The following is a 15,087-nucleotide window of genomic DNA, read 5'->3' on the forward strand; positions in this document are numbered from 1 at the left end:
GGAAAATCTGCAACATATGATGTTCTACATCGACCTGGCCTGGCTCACAGCGACTATGTGGTTGTGATTCACTATCCTATGCAGTGAATCAAATTCATACAAAATAGCTGATCCATTGTATGAATGTTTTTTTGTGTTACTCTTATTATCGCTAAACTGGGTGCACAGCCACAACGCAGCAGTTATGTATAGTGAGTGAGTGAGTGAGTGAGTAAAATTGGGTGCATTGACAATCTGAGTTTTTTTTTTTATGTATGCTGACACATACAAGGAATTTGGTTTTGGCCATTCCAACAAGCGAAGTATAATACATAATATATAAAAAAAAAATTACGTTTGAAATTAAGTGTGAAATTAGATCAAAATAAGATTGCTGGTGTAGAACAGGACATAGTAACAGTCGTAGATTAACAATTAATGACTGTCATGGCATGGGAGAAGAAACTGGTCCCATGTTGGGTGCAAACATCTGCCAGAGTGGAGGAGTTAAAAACCCCAAAAAACTGAGATGATTTTTTCCTGATGGTTTCCTGGATCGTGATGTCCTGGAGGTAGCGAAAGTGAGCGGCGATGATTGTTTCTGCAGTCCTTGCGGTCTGATGCAGACTGTTCCTGTCCTGTTTGGTGGCTGCTTCAAACCAGGCAGTGGTGGAGGAGCACGGGATGCAGGTGTACGTTTGGATTAGAGGCTCCTGTGGAAGCCCATACTTCAGCGGGCTAGCAGGTAAATAATGGCACTTGGGTTGTGAGGTTCAGATCCTGAACCGCCCGTCAACTGCTTGCTCCTCAGTAAGGGTGATGGTTAAATGCAGAGGACACATTTCATTGTGTCACCGTGCGCTGTGCTTGCTGTGTATCACAATGACAAAAAAAATTTTGCTTTGTTATTTAAGAAAGTCGCTAGATATCGCCGTAACTTCCCACTTCTCTATCGGCCTGAGAGAGAGGAGAAAAAAACAAGACAACAGGCCTCTAATGGAGCTCTGGCCTCATGCAGCCTGAAAGCTTCCTTTTCGCCAGGGCCAGTGTTCCAGCGGGAGTGGGAGTGTTCTGACAGACATCTAGAATTATCCCTGGAACAGGTTTGGGCTTGGTGGGGGGAGCGGGTTCTCCGACGAAGCAGTGGGCGAAGCTGAGTGCTCTTTTGTCGCCTCGTTTCACACATGCGAGCTTTCACACCTTCATCCGCGCTCGGCGGAGCCGCGGCCGTGACACGGCGGCCTCTCTGTTCCCGCAAATGAGTCAGGGCCCGAGCGAGAAGCTGGATCGCTGTCTGTCTCGTCCTTTCCACCACCCCCACATTTCTACAGACGCTCTGCACATGGCAGCGAAGGAGGTTTCATGTGATATGTGACAGTTAGAAAACGTCTTCACAACAACAACTTAAAAGGGACGGAAAGAGTTTGATATTTCTATTATCATTTGTTTTTCTCGCTTCGTCTCTCCGGTGAATTGCTAAGTAGCTCATGTTGATCCCTCAGAGTGGAAAGCACACTCGTGACCGAAGCCTCGAGAAGCAAGTCTGACATCTAGTGGCCAGAATTTTTTTTTTTTTTTTTTTGAAAAATGTAAAAAATGATTATATAATCATTCGTTAATGTAATTAAACTAGTAATCCTTCAAACCTTCAGCCCCAAAACAATAATAGAATAAAGACTGTTAATGAACAAACTTTTCAAATGATGAATATTTCCATACTATTTTGATTGTATATATTAAAATCCATTACTTACATGATAATGGACAATCAATTAGCCATAATCTTTAACATAAATGAACACACCATTTACAACAATCATGTGTCTAATTAGGACAAATAATGAACAAATAAATAAAAAAAAAACAAAAACGTGTTTTTTTTTATAGAAGAAATGTAATTTAATTTGCTCGCAAGCTCTTTATATTCAAAACCAACCTGATAATATCAGTACAGTGATTACTTATGACACACCCCAAAATACACACACACACACACAGCAAACAATGTTAATTCAACAGATACTTTGGCAATTTAGCAAAGCTGTGGTTCATCGGCAATGACGCTTCATTTAAAAGGTTTACAGACCTTTGTCCTCAGCACATCACTGAAAGAACCAGAGTGTAAAATGGAAGGGACATTTCCTTTATAAATGAACGCCACCTTCAGCCTTTCGTTTTCCAACTGGATTTTGGCAAATAGGTGCATAACACATTATGGGAAATAAAACCCCAAATTAGGCAATTAGAACCGGTACCAGATCCTACAAACGCACATTCGCTGTTGCATGTTAAATAAATCTGACTTGGTTCAACCCACACAGAAGTATTGCACAGGAAACCAGCGGACGGTGGCAGTGATAGAAATGTAAACGCACGACGACAGAACACTGTTGGCTTACACTTGGAAACTCTGTTCTTTTGAGGGAGGCATGTCAACACGTAAAACCCTCAGCACCGCTCCCCACTAAACCCGGATTTTATTTATTTATTTTTTAAATCTATGATCACAAAGAATGCACAAAGAAGGGGGGGGGGGCGGGGAAACATGACCCATTTCTTGTAACATATTCCATTCTAAACTTCTAAAAAAAGAGACATAATCCCCCACAAAACAAAAGGGAAGGAGCAAGAAAATAAATAACAGAAAGCAGAATCACAAATGTAAAAAGACAAAAGTCAGAAAAGGACAGGCCCTTAGTGCATGTGTTAAGGAAAAAGCAAAAATATATACTTATATAATTAAAGCATAGATCAAGCATGTGTCTTAATGCATTTGGCAACAAAATAAACACCCAGAAATGCTCACTGCTTTTTACAGTCTGGCATCGGGCATGCGATTACGAGAGAGCTGGAACAATCATAGCAAAAATTCCCCTTTTGGCAAAACTGACCATCATCATCATCATCATCATCTGTGCATCTACTCCCAGCCTACAAGTAGAAACATACAGTACCAGGCTGGACTGGACAAATGGGAATCCAATACGTTCATATTCCAAAATTTTACTCAATTCCAGATTACGGTAATTGTAACAACAGAGCTTGTACTGTCTGCATATTGTTGTGCCGCCCCCTACTGTACCAATGACAAGCAGAGAGAACCGTAGCAAAATGGTTTCATTGTACAGGCCGCATGTTTCAACAACCTCCGAAACTGCAGAAACGGCCTCTGTAGTCGGTGACGCTGCGCAGCCGGTCGCTTTACGTTAATGAAGGCGGGAGAGGACTCTCATGGAATAGCGAGACACTCACAGTCGGGCGAGGATGGATTTCTGGGTGGGAATTCTTCCTCCTGCGAGAAACGGAGGAGGAGAGAGTGAACGCCGCCTGAAAGGATCAGCATCTCTGTGTTTTTTTCCGCCGAATGGCAGCCGCAGCAGCAGCAGAGCGCCGGTGCGAGATATAAAGTGGGACAGGAATATCAGGCAAAGAAAATAAAGCGATCCGTATGTAGGCCAGCATGCTGCATCGTAATGATGTTTTTTTATGAGAACACAGGCGCTGTTTTGTGAGGGGCGGGCGGCGGCTGGCAGACTGAGCAGCAACTCTTTCAAAATCATATTTCTCTTCAATATGAGAGGGTGTGCTCATCAAAAGTCTTGTCATACTTTTACTCGTTTACAACACACACTTCAATAGTAAATATCTGCCTAGTAGAGCAAAGTCTCTCTCACAGGATTCTACTTTTCTGAGGTTTACTCATGTCCGTTCAAAACAAAATTTTACTTTAACACTATGGTTGTAAATCGGTTGTATGATTAAAAAATTGAAACTAATTAAAAATCATGTATTTTGCGATTAATATATATATATAGCAAGCATTAGCTCTTCAGGCTAATGCTTGCTATAATGCATAAAACTACTTCAGAGACAAGTGTAGCTTCAGACAAGGAGAATAAAAGCCCTAAAACTTAATTCCGCCTTTATATAGGGGGTGTCTCGCTATCTGTCTCATAGGTGAGACCCACACCAGAAGTAAATAAAACTTGTACTGATGCAGACAAAAGGAGTTTGGACCAAATGCTGGAATCTTAAAAAAAAAAAAATCAGAACAATATAGTGCTTAATTTGAAAATAAATCTTTCACTTTTTCTAGTTGAGAAAGTTTCGAAATTAGACGATTTTTCTAGTTCTCAAGTGAGAATGCTGAGTGTATCAGCATTCCATGGATAGAAGAAACTATAGCAACCTGATTAGACATCAGGCCATCCTTACCTAGAGTGTCTTCAACGGAGTTCACTGCAGCCTTATTGACTTTGAACAAGACCTGTTCATTGCTGAAAGAAAAAAAAAGAAAAAAACAACATTTCATATTACATGCGTGGAGTGTAATCAAACTGAACCGTAACTGCAAATGGCGTCTCACGTTCTGACTCTCCTGACCACGTTGAGTCGGATTAAGGCATTGAGAGCGTTCTTCTGCAAGTCGGATGAAAGCACTTCGTAGCATTTCAGACTGCCTGAAATAAAAAAATGTTTAAAAAATCCAGAAAATCACCTGCACTACCAATACGCACCAGAAGAGGTCAGTACCTGCCTATTGCAGGATCAAAATGATTCAAATTTTTAAATTTGACTTGGCAATACACGCACACCGAAGCACACACAAGGAACAGAGGAGGCACCTGATAAATGGAGTTTGACAGCAAAGCTCCGAACTGCAGGGATGAACTGCTTCTCAGTAAGGTTCTCTGTAGCCTCCTCACGCAGATAACGACACACAACCTAGACAGACACACACACAGAATTTCTGAGATGTTTCAACAGACAGGCACACTGTATACTGACTATACAAACCTCATACCCTGCATCAAGAATGGCAGACTGATTTTATGCAATGGGCAGTTTAACTGGGGTAGAAGAACTAAAAACAACAAGATACCTGATACCCCTGCAGGAAGGGCTCCAAGAGCAGCGTGAGGAAGGACAGCACAGTCCGGCCGCTCTCTGCCATCACCACATCCTGGTGTAGGAGCTCCACAGCCCCACACTTCACCAGCAGGTGACAGGCCTCATCGAAGTCCTGCAGGAGGACGCATAGCTAGTGATGACGAGAACTCCAAACTAAACGTGTTACTTTGGATTTTATTTCAACAGGGTTGTACTAATATTTCAGGACTACAAAAAGGTGACTGAGGTAAATGACTCATTCCTGCAGAAACATCATCTCACCTGTACAGAAGCTCCAGGAGAGAGGATGAACTCGTCAGAGAACACGTTGCGCAGGAAGTCGAAGCAGCTGTAGATGTCCTCTACCGTAAGAAACATCGTTTTTTTAACATTAAAAGATGACATGCTGTATTTAAAAAAGCCCTAGACCTCCCTCACCCTTCCGGGAAGAGTTGGCGTTGCTCAAAGCCATGGCCAGCAGCGCGGGCCGCAGGAACACGTGCAGGACCTGGTTCCTGTAGGAGGCGCAGGACAAAACGCTCACGGCCCGGTTGAACAGCGCCTCCTCTGGGGTCTCGGGGCCCTGCGGGCCCTCTACTACCAGGCTGATGCGGCTGCCAGACACACAAGCCAGGTTCCTGTGCAGAGAGATGCTGGAGGAGACCACCATACTGCAGGGAGTGTGATCTGGAGACAAAGAGGTTGTTAAACAGTGACGCATGATGCTGGGCCATTGTCAGGGCGACTGCTGACCAAACAGCAGAGAGTAGCATAGTGTGCCCCCCCCCTTCCCCACAGCCCTGTGACGCCCCCCAAGCGGTGTTCCCACCCAGTCTGACAGAGCATCACATCACATCATGTTACATCATGGCTGCTGGCCACATAAACACTGTATTGTCAACGCCACTCCCCAAACAGACCAGACAACACAGTCCTGACAAAGGAGTGTTAAGCCATTGAGTTAAAGCCACTTCTAAACAGGGTGGCCTCATTTATGGCATATTAAAGTGAAGTGATTGTCACTGAAACACAGCAGCAGGGCACACACAGTGAAATTTGTCCCCTGCATTTAACCCATCACCCTAAGTGAGCAGTGGGCAGCCATGACAGGCGCCCGGGGAGCAGTGTGTGGGGATGGTGCTTTGCTCAGTGGCACCTTGGCGGATTGGGATGTGAACTGGCAACCTTCTGATTACGGGGCCACCAAGTACCACTTTACTATTAAGGGGTCTTGTACCTGGCCAGTCTAAAAAGGCTCCGAACATTCGAGCCAGGTCCCGGAGCCAGGACGTCTGTTCCATCAGCTCAGTCAGCTCCATCCCCTCCACGCTCTGCAGAAGGAGCGTCGCAACCAGGACCCAGGGCTTCACCACCATGTTCTCCTGCTGCAGCCGAACTATCCTGTAGGCCACGTCGTTCACGAAGGCCTGCGTCTCCTCACTGGGCTTCTGGGCTACGTGTCTGAAACAGAAATCAAATATATATTAGAACACACAAATCGATTTTAAATGAAAGCTACCCTGTAAAAGCACATAATATGTAATATGCTGGTTTAAAAAACGAAATCTCATTAGGAGATGTTTGTACCCAGAGCCTCCACACCTTGGTGTTAGGTTAAATTGCGATCGATTGATCCGGCCCTGGGCCAGACTGCGAACCGACACCGGTGGGCTGAAGTAGACGTGCATGCTGCCGTAGTCTTCGCTGAGGATCTTCCTCGCCTTCAGTAGCCCCTGAGCCGACACAGAGGGTTCAACACTGCTTACAAGCACTACAACCACACACACCGCTTCCTAAGACAAATAATCAGATTTACAAAATTCTCCATCAAATATTCAGAGAAAATAATTCACAAACAGCTTACAAATACATTGCATATGAATTGAATACCATTCATTATTAATATAATTTTTTAATTGCTGCATCTGTCAAAAACCTGTTCAAACCCCCTCAAACATTGACCTGGATATGAGTGTTTAGAAGATGGGTTGGAGGGTGTCCGGAAATGACGCGGGTGTGCCTGTTGGGCTGCGCTTACTGATGTCGATTCCTTGGGTTTGGGGACACCGAGCAGCTCGCGGGCGTAGAGCGACTCCTCCAGCACACGCTCGTAGCTCATGCTGACCGGCACCAGGTTTACGTCGAACACCTCCCCCTTGAAAAAGGGCTCCATCACAATGTTCAACAGACCTGGGAAGGAGAGAGATGGGAGGGGAGATGAATAAATCTGATCAATGAAACAGAGATTCGGTTTAATGCCAAACCAGACGTCATAAATCAGTAAAAGTGAAGTGAGTATTTAGCATCAAGTCTGGGACTTTTAAAGAAGTGTGAAAAGGCCATTTTGCCATGCACTAAACATATATTATGGGAAATAAAAATGATGTGAAGCAGAATCGCTCCACAAAAATAGGAGTCAGAGGACACCTACCGAGTTTTGGAGTGAGCGATTTACAAGTGCGGCTCCGTGTGCCCTCCAGGAAGAATTCGATGGGAGCATATCCCTTCTAAATGGACAAAAAAAATTATGTATAACTGACAGCAATCTATTAAATCTATAAAAATCTATAACCACAGAGAGACGGTCCCACCCTGAGCATTGTCTTTACATATTCTGAGAACACCGCCCAGTAAAGCTGGTCTCCTCCAAACGAGCGTCGAATAAAAAAGGCTCCCGACATGCGCAGCATTTCGCCAACAAACTTCATGCCGAGAAAATCTGCATAATAGAGGAACCATTCTGGTTAAAGATCAAATACCAGAACCAGAACTTTTTTCCATTGTCATTTTAACAAGTACAACGGAATTACATGCAGTCCCTGAGCCGGACAGGCATCTATAAATATACAAAAAAGAAAGTACCACATATACTAATATAATACAAAATATCAGAAATTTAAAATGTTAAATTTAAGAAATTAGGTAGGTACAACAATAAACATAATTATATTAATAATTTGAACGTAATAATGAAAAAGACATAAAATAATAGGTTAAAACCATACATACCCATTCCTGCAGCGATGACGGGCAGGGAGAGGTCATACGTATACAAGATGTAAGACATCATCAGGAAGTCCATGTAGGAGCGATGGCTGGGCAGGAGCACCACCGGATGTTCTTGCATAGCCTGCTGGAGCTGCAGAGGTGCACATAAACAACTTGTGACAAATTGTTCCAGAAAATAGAGCAGTTATGTAGACATACTGCATACTGTTAATAATGCAGAGTAAAAAAATAATAAAAACAAGTCAACTGTGTCACATTGGATGGAATGCCCTTATGATTACTTGCGTCAAAAAAGCACCCACCCTCTGGATGCCCTCCTCGTTTACACACACACTGCGGTAAAGAGCCTTGAAGGCCTTGCTGAGGGTGTAGGCAAAGAAGCGGATGGTGCGGAGCTGCAGACGATGGGCCATTTCTTCCAGGATGGCCGCGGCCTCGTCCTTCACAACGTCTGTACTTTCCCCCGACTCTGCAGAAACCTGGGGACCGACATTATTGTGAGATTATTTAATATTAATACGACTTCATCTAGCCTGTCAATGGTCCTGCAGTGGCTAGAAATGGCGATAGGTGTTAAAAGAGTGCTTTGCCGATTCTGCTTCACTGCTCAGACAGCCTGATCTGGACGGTGTCCCCTATTCGTCAAAAAATTGTGGTTGGTAAATGGTGTTGATTACGTCATTTCCGCAAATGCCCCCTCACTTCTACAGGCACTATCATTTAAAGTGATAGTGGGAGGTAGAGCTGCAAAAACGCATCGATTAAATCGATAAAACTCAATTACTAAAAGAGTTGTCAATGAATTTCATAATCAATTCGATGAGTCACGCAACGAGGAGAAATTTGATTATTTTAAAAATAATAAAAATTGAAGGCGGAGGGAACACACTCAGTCTCTCTCACGCACTGAGGCCTGCAGAGGACGGAGGAGAAAAAGAGCAGAGGTAGAGGAAAGATGTTTGTGCAAGATTTTAGTTCTGTTTTTGAGTAAAGGGTTGGAAATGAATGCTTTTCTTGTTTTAAATTATTTTTTTTTTTAATCCGATTAATAAAAAAAATAAAATAATCGACAGATTAATCGATTATTAAAATAATCGTTAGTTGCAGCCCTAGTGGGAGGAAGTAGCATAGTGGGAAACACGCTCGCTCGTAAAATGTAAAGATACACACACACACACCAAAATGGCGTGTCCTGGGGAAATCTCATTGTGGGACTGGCTAAATGTGGCTGCAACTCTGCACCACGGCTGAATTTCAGAAAAAGACTTCATATACAGTACCACCGAGACCTATATAAAAGCTAAAAAACAAAACCTTTAAATCTGTGTGTATCTGTGTGTCTCATGTCATAATTTGTATTGCTAGAGGGTGTCTGTGAACCAAATTTTGTGAACTTATGATTTAGAACAAAGCATACAACACAAGAGTTTTTTCTTGTTTTTTCCACTCTACTCTAAATCCTGCCTTGTAACATGTAACATGGATTTAGTACAGAAATGTCATTTTAGTGTCCTGAAGATGCATCAGAGTAAAAAGTGGGGCAGTGGTGGCCTAGCGGTTAAGGAAGCGGCCCCGTAATCAGAAGGTTGCCGGTTTGGCTCCCAACCCACTGCTCGCCGGGCGCCTGTCACGCCTGCATTGTGATAGGTTGTTATGGGATGTGTATCACAATGACAATCACTTAAAAAACTGTACTTTACCTGGTTGATGACATGCAGGAGCTGTTCTGACTGCAGGACCATGGACTTCAACGTTGCAGCTTTGCAGGGGGTCAGACCCCTGTACAGCACAGGGGTGTAGCACTTGAAAGCATATCTCAGGTCGCTGGAGTTCCTCCGCTCCTCCAGGATGTCCTCGAAGTCATCCCTCTTCTTCAGGACTGGATCTCTGTGCTTAAAACGGAGCACAAGCGCTCGTCAACTGTCACATAAAAACTCTGTTTTTAGGTAAAGAACGGCTGACGTTCGTCTGATGACACCCCAAAAACAAGTTAATGTCGCTCGGCGAACGTCCACGTACCGAGTACAGCGCTTTAGACGCCATCGGTCCACCGGCGAAGGAGCAGGAGAAACGCGCCGCCGAGGCTGAGGAACTTTGACGGCGAAATTCACACGGGTGGTGGTGCCATTCTGCGAGGACGCTGGCCACTTCCGGCTCGAGAAAAAAAAAAACGCGAGAGAGCGACGGCGGCCGACGGGGCCCACTTCGCGTTTTTATTTCCGCCTCCCGTGTTCTCGGCGCTGGTGATTCGTATTTATTTATCGTTTCAGCTTTAACGCTGTGACTTGTTGAAATGGGTCGTATTAAAGAAGACGGCGAGGAAGGAGACGCGGATCGGACTTTTCTGGACCAGGTGCTCCGTGGGCTTTACGATTTTGGTAAGCGTGCATCTTGCTAGCCGCCGGCTAGCCGTGTGTTATATGGTGGCAGCGGCTTTATAACAACGCCGCACACCGCGACATGCGCTACTCAGGAGACGGAGAGAAAAACCCAGACGCGAAGGGTGAAAAGCGGAAAAGAGAGCGGGGAGTCGACGCGGCGGCCCGCGCCGGGCGGGATGACCGCGGCCGGCCGGCAGCGTGCGGCGTGGAAGAGCCCCCGGGGCCAAGCAGCGGCCCACGCGTGGAGGTGGTCGTGTTCCAGGACCCGCTGAAGAAAGGCAAAGACGTGCAGGGTACAGAGGCGCCTGAGGTCAAGGTGTGTTAGTGGGCTCGTTAATGTCGTGGAATTATTTTACACCTGTGGCAAATCCCAATTCATTGTGCGTTTATTAGAAAACTCCTGTCTCGATATTGGTAGTAGCAAGACACTTAACCCTGAGTGTCCCCAGGGGGGGGACTGTCCCTGTAACTACTGATTGTAAGTCCCTATGGATAAGTGCGTCTGATAGATGCTGTAAATATCTCTGTAATATCTGTAATGATGGAATATCTGCATATTAAACTGCAAAAATGAGACAAGTGGATTCTGTTTTTGTGAACCCAAGACTGTCAAGTTAAACGCTTAATTTTTTATTGAATAACCATTTTCAATTATTTTAGCTGACCACTGATTAAAGAAGCAATACAATTCATACTAGTACAGTATCATGAAATGTGGCTTAGGTTGTTGTAATCACCGCACTTTCGCAAAATTGAATTAGGCTCGAGTCTGATTGTGTGCTCTGCCTTGGGAACATAATCCATAAAGCGCAAATTCTCATTTCTCAATCTGGCTAATTTAAAACCTAAAGTCAAGATCATGCTGTAGGTTCGTATAGGATCATCTTGGATCATCTCCAATCCTGTCTTAACCTGAATTGCTTTGTAGAATACGCCTCCGCTTTTCTGCACTATCTGAGTGGCGTCTGGGTGCTGCAGGGCCGGGTCGTTTAGCCAGAAATCCCTTTTTAAAAATAATAATAATTATTATTATTATGCCCACTATGTAAACTCGTCACTTCTTATGTGTGTGGTGTTCGTTTCTGTCCATGCTGGACATTGAACTTTTTATTTTCTCTCTGATCAGCCTCCAGATGCAAAGAAGAAGAGGAAGAAGAAGAAAAATAACCAGGAAGATGAAGAATTCAGTATAGAGAAGGTAACAACATTGAAGGCCATTTAGATCTTACTTTATTGATCCTTCAATGTTTAAGGAGCAGAAAGTTTCAGAAAACGTTTTAAGACGTAATTCAGAATATTAATGTTTCATTACAACCAGACAGTTATGTCTTTTAGAGACCCGGTTTCATGGTTAAATTATGGAATTTAGCTCTTTCTGCCACTATCTTAACAGTATTTTTTGGGAACATCTGAGATTAGATGTACTTTACAAAGCACACTATGCCCTCTCTATGGCCATGCAAGTAATTTTACATGTCTACTCATCCATGGGTTTTGCACGTTTCACATTATGGAACTAAATGAATACGCAGGACTATAAAATAACACACATGAGGTTATGTGTGTGGAAAAAAAAGAAAAAAAAAGTTGAACATTTGAGTCTCTACAAAAGCAGGGAGCTTGATGGCAACATTTCAATCTTGGTTTCTCTCCACCATAAATTGAAATCATGACCAAAGGTTTTGAGAATGACACAAAGTTTGCTGCTTCAATTTTTTTTATGGGAATTTGCATATACTCCAGAATGTTATGAAGAGTGATCAGATGAATTGCAAAATCCCACATTGCCATGAAAATTAAATTAACCCCCCCCCCCCCCCCCCCCCCCCCCAAAAAAAAATATTTCCACTGCATTTCAGCCCTGCCACATAAGGATCTGCTGAGATCATTTCAGTGATCATCTTGTTAGAATAGCAGACTGGATGCTTTAAAAGGAGGGTGATGGTTGAAATCATTGTTCTTTCTCTGTTAACCATGGTTACCTGTAAGGAAATACATGCAGTCACCATTGCGTTGCATAAAAAGGGCTTTACAGGGAAGGATATTGCTGCTACTAAGATGGGCACCTTAATCAACCATTTATCAGCTCATCAAAAACTTCAAGGAGAGAGGATCAGGTGTTGTGAGGAAGGTTTCAGGACGCCCAAGAAAGTCCAGCAAGCACCAGGTCTCCTAAAGATGATTCAGCTGCAGGATCGGGGTGCCACAATTACAGAGCTTGCTCAGGAATGGCTGCAGGCACGTGTGAGGGCATCTGCACGCACAGTGAGATGAAGACTTTTGGAGGATGGCCTGGTGTCAAGAAGGGAGGCAAAGAAGCCACTTCTCTCCAAGAAAAACATCGAGGACGGACTGATATTCTGCAGAAAGTACAGGGATTGGACTGCTAAGGACTGGTGAAAAGTCATTTTCTGTGAAGAAGTCCCTTTCTGATTGTTTGGGGCATCTGTAAAAATTAATGTACGGAGAAGAAAAGGTGAGCGCCACCATCAGTCCTGTCTCATGCCAACGGTAATGATGTCTAAATGCTGGCTCAAAGGGCTCACCCACAAACTCCAAGCACTGATTATGAAGGAATGGGTCGCCATCAGGCAGGATTTGGCCCAGAAGTACATTGACAACATGTCAGGGGCGAATTGGAGAGGTATTGGGAAAAAAAGGGCCTTTGCATAAACTTACAAAATGCTTATAATTATACTTTAATAGACCACAGAAACGACTAAAAAAAGATCCAAAAACACTGAAGCAGCAAACTTTGTGAAAACCAGTATTTGTGTCATTCTCAAAACCACGACTGTAGACAGCAGGGATGGTTTTCCAACAGTCTTGAATGTTTATGCCCAACAGTTTATCATTCACTATGAGCATCTCATGAAATGCAGTCATGAAGGTAAAAAGAGGCAACTCTGGAACAAACATGCTTCAGTTTTTCTTGCATATTATTCTTGCATTTTGCGTGACCTCTTTATTAAACAGTTGTGGTAAAATGCCCAATTCCATCCTTAGGCACGACTGGAGGTGCACAGGTTTGGCCTAACGGGCTTCCAGAAAAATCAACAAAGGATTTTTGAACAAGAGCGAGCCATAATGCTTGGAGCACAGGTACGTCTTCAACAGAAACAAACCAAATGTGTTGTCATGGCTACAGAGGCTGAATTGTTATCTGTCTCCATCCACACAACATTTTATTACATGAAACATTTTCCCATCTTCCTTCAGCCTCTCAAAAGGGAATATGTGAATTACAAAGAGTATCAAAAATCGATAAAAGAGAAGAAGCAGAAAGAAAAAGAAGAGGCTAAACTGGTGAGTGGGTTTCAGTTTTTTTCAACTACTTACTATGTACATCGCCTAACTTTTCTAATGTTTCTTATAGGAGCAAAGGAAGAAGAAAAAGAAACCCACTAAAGAAAGGTATGCTGAGCCCTCTCATAACATTGCCATCATGACCACTGAATTTAACAGTTTTGTGAAATTATTTGGCAACATTTTATAGATCAAGAACACGTAGAGAGCTCATGTCAACAGATGCCAAAACGCATCTAAAATAAACTGAGGCAAAGTGATATAATTGTTCTGTGGTCCGACAACTTGAATTTTTTTATTTATTTAATTTGGAAAAATTTGAGTGGGAGCCTCTGGTTTATCAGTGCTCAGTTTGAAAAAAAACATACCCCTAAGTTCACTTTATTACACAGCCCCATAACTTTTATTTTCTTCTTAAATTGAGGTTATACACCCTATAATGCACATTGGTCTGACTGATCAAACAGCCACTCCAACTGACAATTTTTTTTATTGTTTTACTGAAACAACATAACTACTGGAGTTTACTGTACACAGCAGTTCATTCCACATTTTATAATGATGTTTTTCAAAACTGTAAAAGGACACATTACCCTGATTTCTCTGCCAGTCATATTTTCTAGATGCAGGTCTTTTTATTCACCGCCTCCTCTGAATGTGTGAGATGAAAAAGTGACTCGTCCCTCTGCCTTCTCTCACCAGGAAAGAGAAGCGGAAACCTTCCTCCACCTCCGAGCACGTGGGCCAGATGGGGCGGTTTAAAAACGGCATGCTGGTCCTGAGCTCCAAAGACATACAGACAATAAACTCCAAAGCAAAGAAGTGATAACCGCCGTTTCTGCACTGTTTTATAATCGGCTTTCACGGAGCATTGGGAATGGTGGACATAAATTTCGCAGTAACCGAAATGAGGAGGCAGCATTTCCAGTCATTTCCTTAATCACAGTTTATTTCTTTATTGAAAAGGAGAAGGAGGAGACATTGCTTTTCATTTACACTCTTTACATGAAGACAGAATGCGGAGCAGTATACAAACCACAGAGGAGTACAAATCCTTTCACATTTTCATGGGATCAATAAATAATTAAAAAAAAAAAAAAAAGGTACCGATGCAGGGAGGGTAAGCGTTGTGAAACGCTGGCCTGACGAGACACAGCGACATCGGATGTTCCCCTCGGGACGCCGTGTTATTTCAGCTTACCGCGTTGTTTCTCTGGCCGCTGGCGCCACAGTGACGGTGCCCTTGGATATCTGTCCAACACTAGAGGCATCAGGGTGGGGACAATGTCGTGTATAAAAAGGAACATATGCATAAACACGTCCAAAATGCTTTGATTCAGCAGCAGTTTTTAGAACTTTGTGTGAAATGTGTGTGTTTCTAGCACCGTAATCGCTTCTCTTTCCCTTGGACATTCTGAAGCAGCCTGCTGAACATGTACGATCAGCCCGAATACGATGTGCTCAGCAGGCCTGTGGTCCGTTGTGCACTTGTTTGATGGTCCCCTTCGTGTAAGGCAGGGGT

At 43.5% G+C, this 15,087-nt stretch overlaps 2 protein-coding genes across 3 annotated transcripts; one reads left to right on the plus strand and one right to left on the minus strand.

Moving 5' to 3' along the window:
* Positions 1-1,897: 1,897 nt before the first annotated feature.
* On the minus strand, positions 1,898-10,025 carry gnpat (glyceronephosphate O-acyltransferase). 2 transcript variants are annotated; one of them, XM_029002274.1, is made up of 16 exons: positions 9,898-10,025; positions 9,579-9,770; positions 8,181-8,357; positions 7,879-8,008; positions 7,461-7,588; positions 7,301-7,376; positions 6,908-7,059; positions 6,457-6,602; positions 6,107-6,330; positions 5,308-5,556; positions 5,152-5,231; positions 4,862-5,002; positions 4,605-4,704; positions 4,346-4,439; positions 4,195-4,256; positions 1,898-3,271 (listed from the first exon to the last, which is right to left on the minus strand). In XM_029002274.1, exons 1-16 carry the CDS (start codon positions 9,919-9,921, stop codon positions 3,228-3,230), a joined length of 2,019 nt encoding a protein of 672 aa, XP_028858107.1. In that variant the 5' UTR covers positions 9,922-10,025; the 3' UTR covers positions 1,898-3,227. The 2 variants fall into 2 exon arrangements, with proteins under 2 accessions (XP_028858107.1, XP_028858108.1); XM_029002275.1 differs by having other exon boundaries at positions 1,899-3,271; positions 6,472-6,602.
* A 30-nt stretch (positions 10,026-10,055) lies between these two features.
* fsaf1 (40S small subunit processome assembly factor 1) lies at positions 10,056-14,904 on the plus strand. The gene is made up of 7 exons (XM_029002276.1): positions 10,056-10,256; positions 10,352-10,575; positions 11,386-11,457; positions 13,266-13,361; positions 13,479-13,565; positions 13,636-13,673; positions 14,268-14,904. The coding sequence occupies exons 1-7, from the start codon at positions 10,172-10,174 to the stop codon at positions 14,389-14,391; spliced, it is 726 nt and encodes a 241-aa protein (XP_028858109.1). The 5' UTR covers positions 10,056-10,171; the 3' UTR covers positions 14,392-14,904.
* Positions 14,905-15,087: the final 183 nt, after the last annotated feature.

Source organism: Denticeps clupeoides, chromosome 14 (assembly GCF_900700375.1).
Source record: "Denticeps clupeoides chromosome 14, fDenClu1.1, whole genome shotgun sequence".
Classification (NCBI taxonomy): Eukaryota; Metazoa; Chordata; class Actinopteri; order Clupeiformes; family Denticipitidae; genus Denticeps; species Denticeps clupeoides.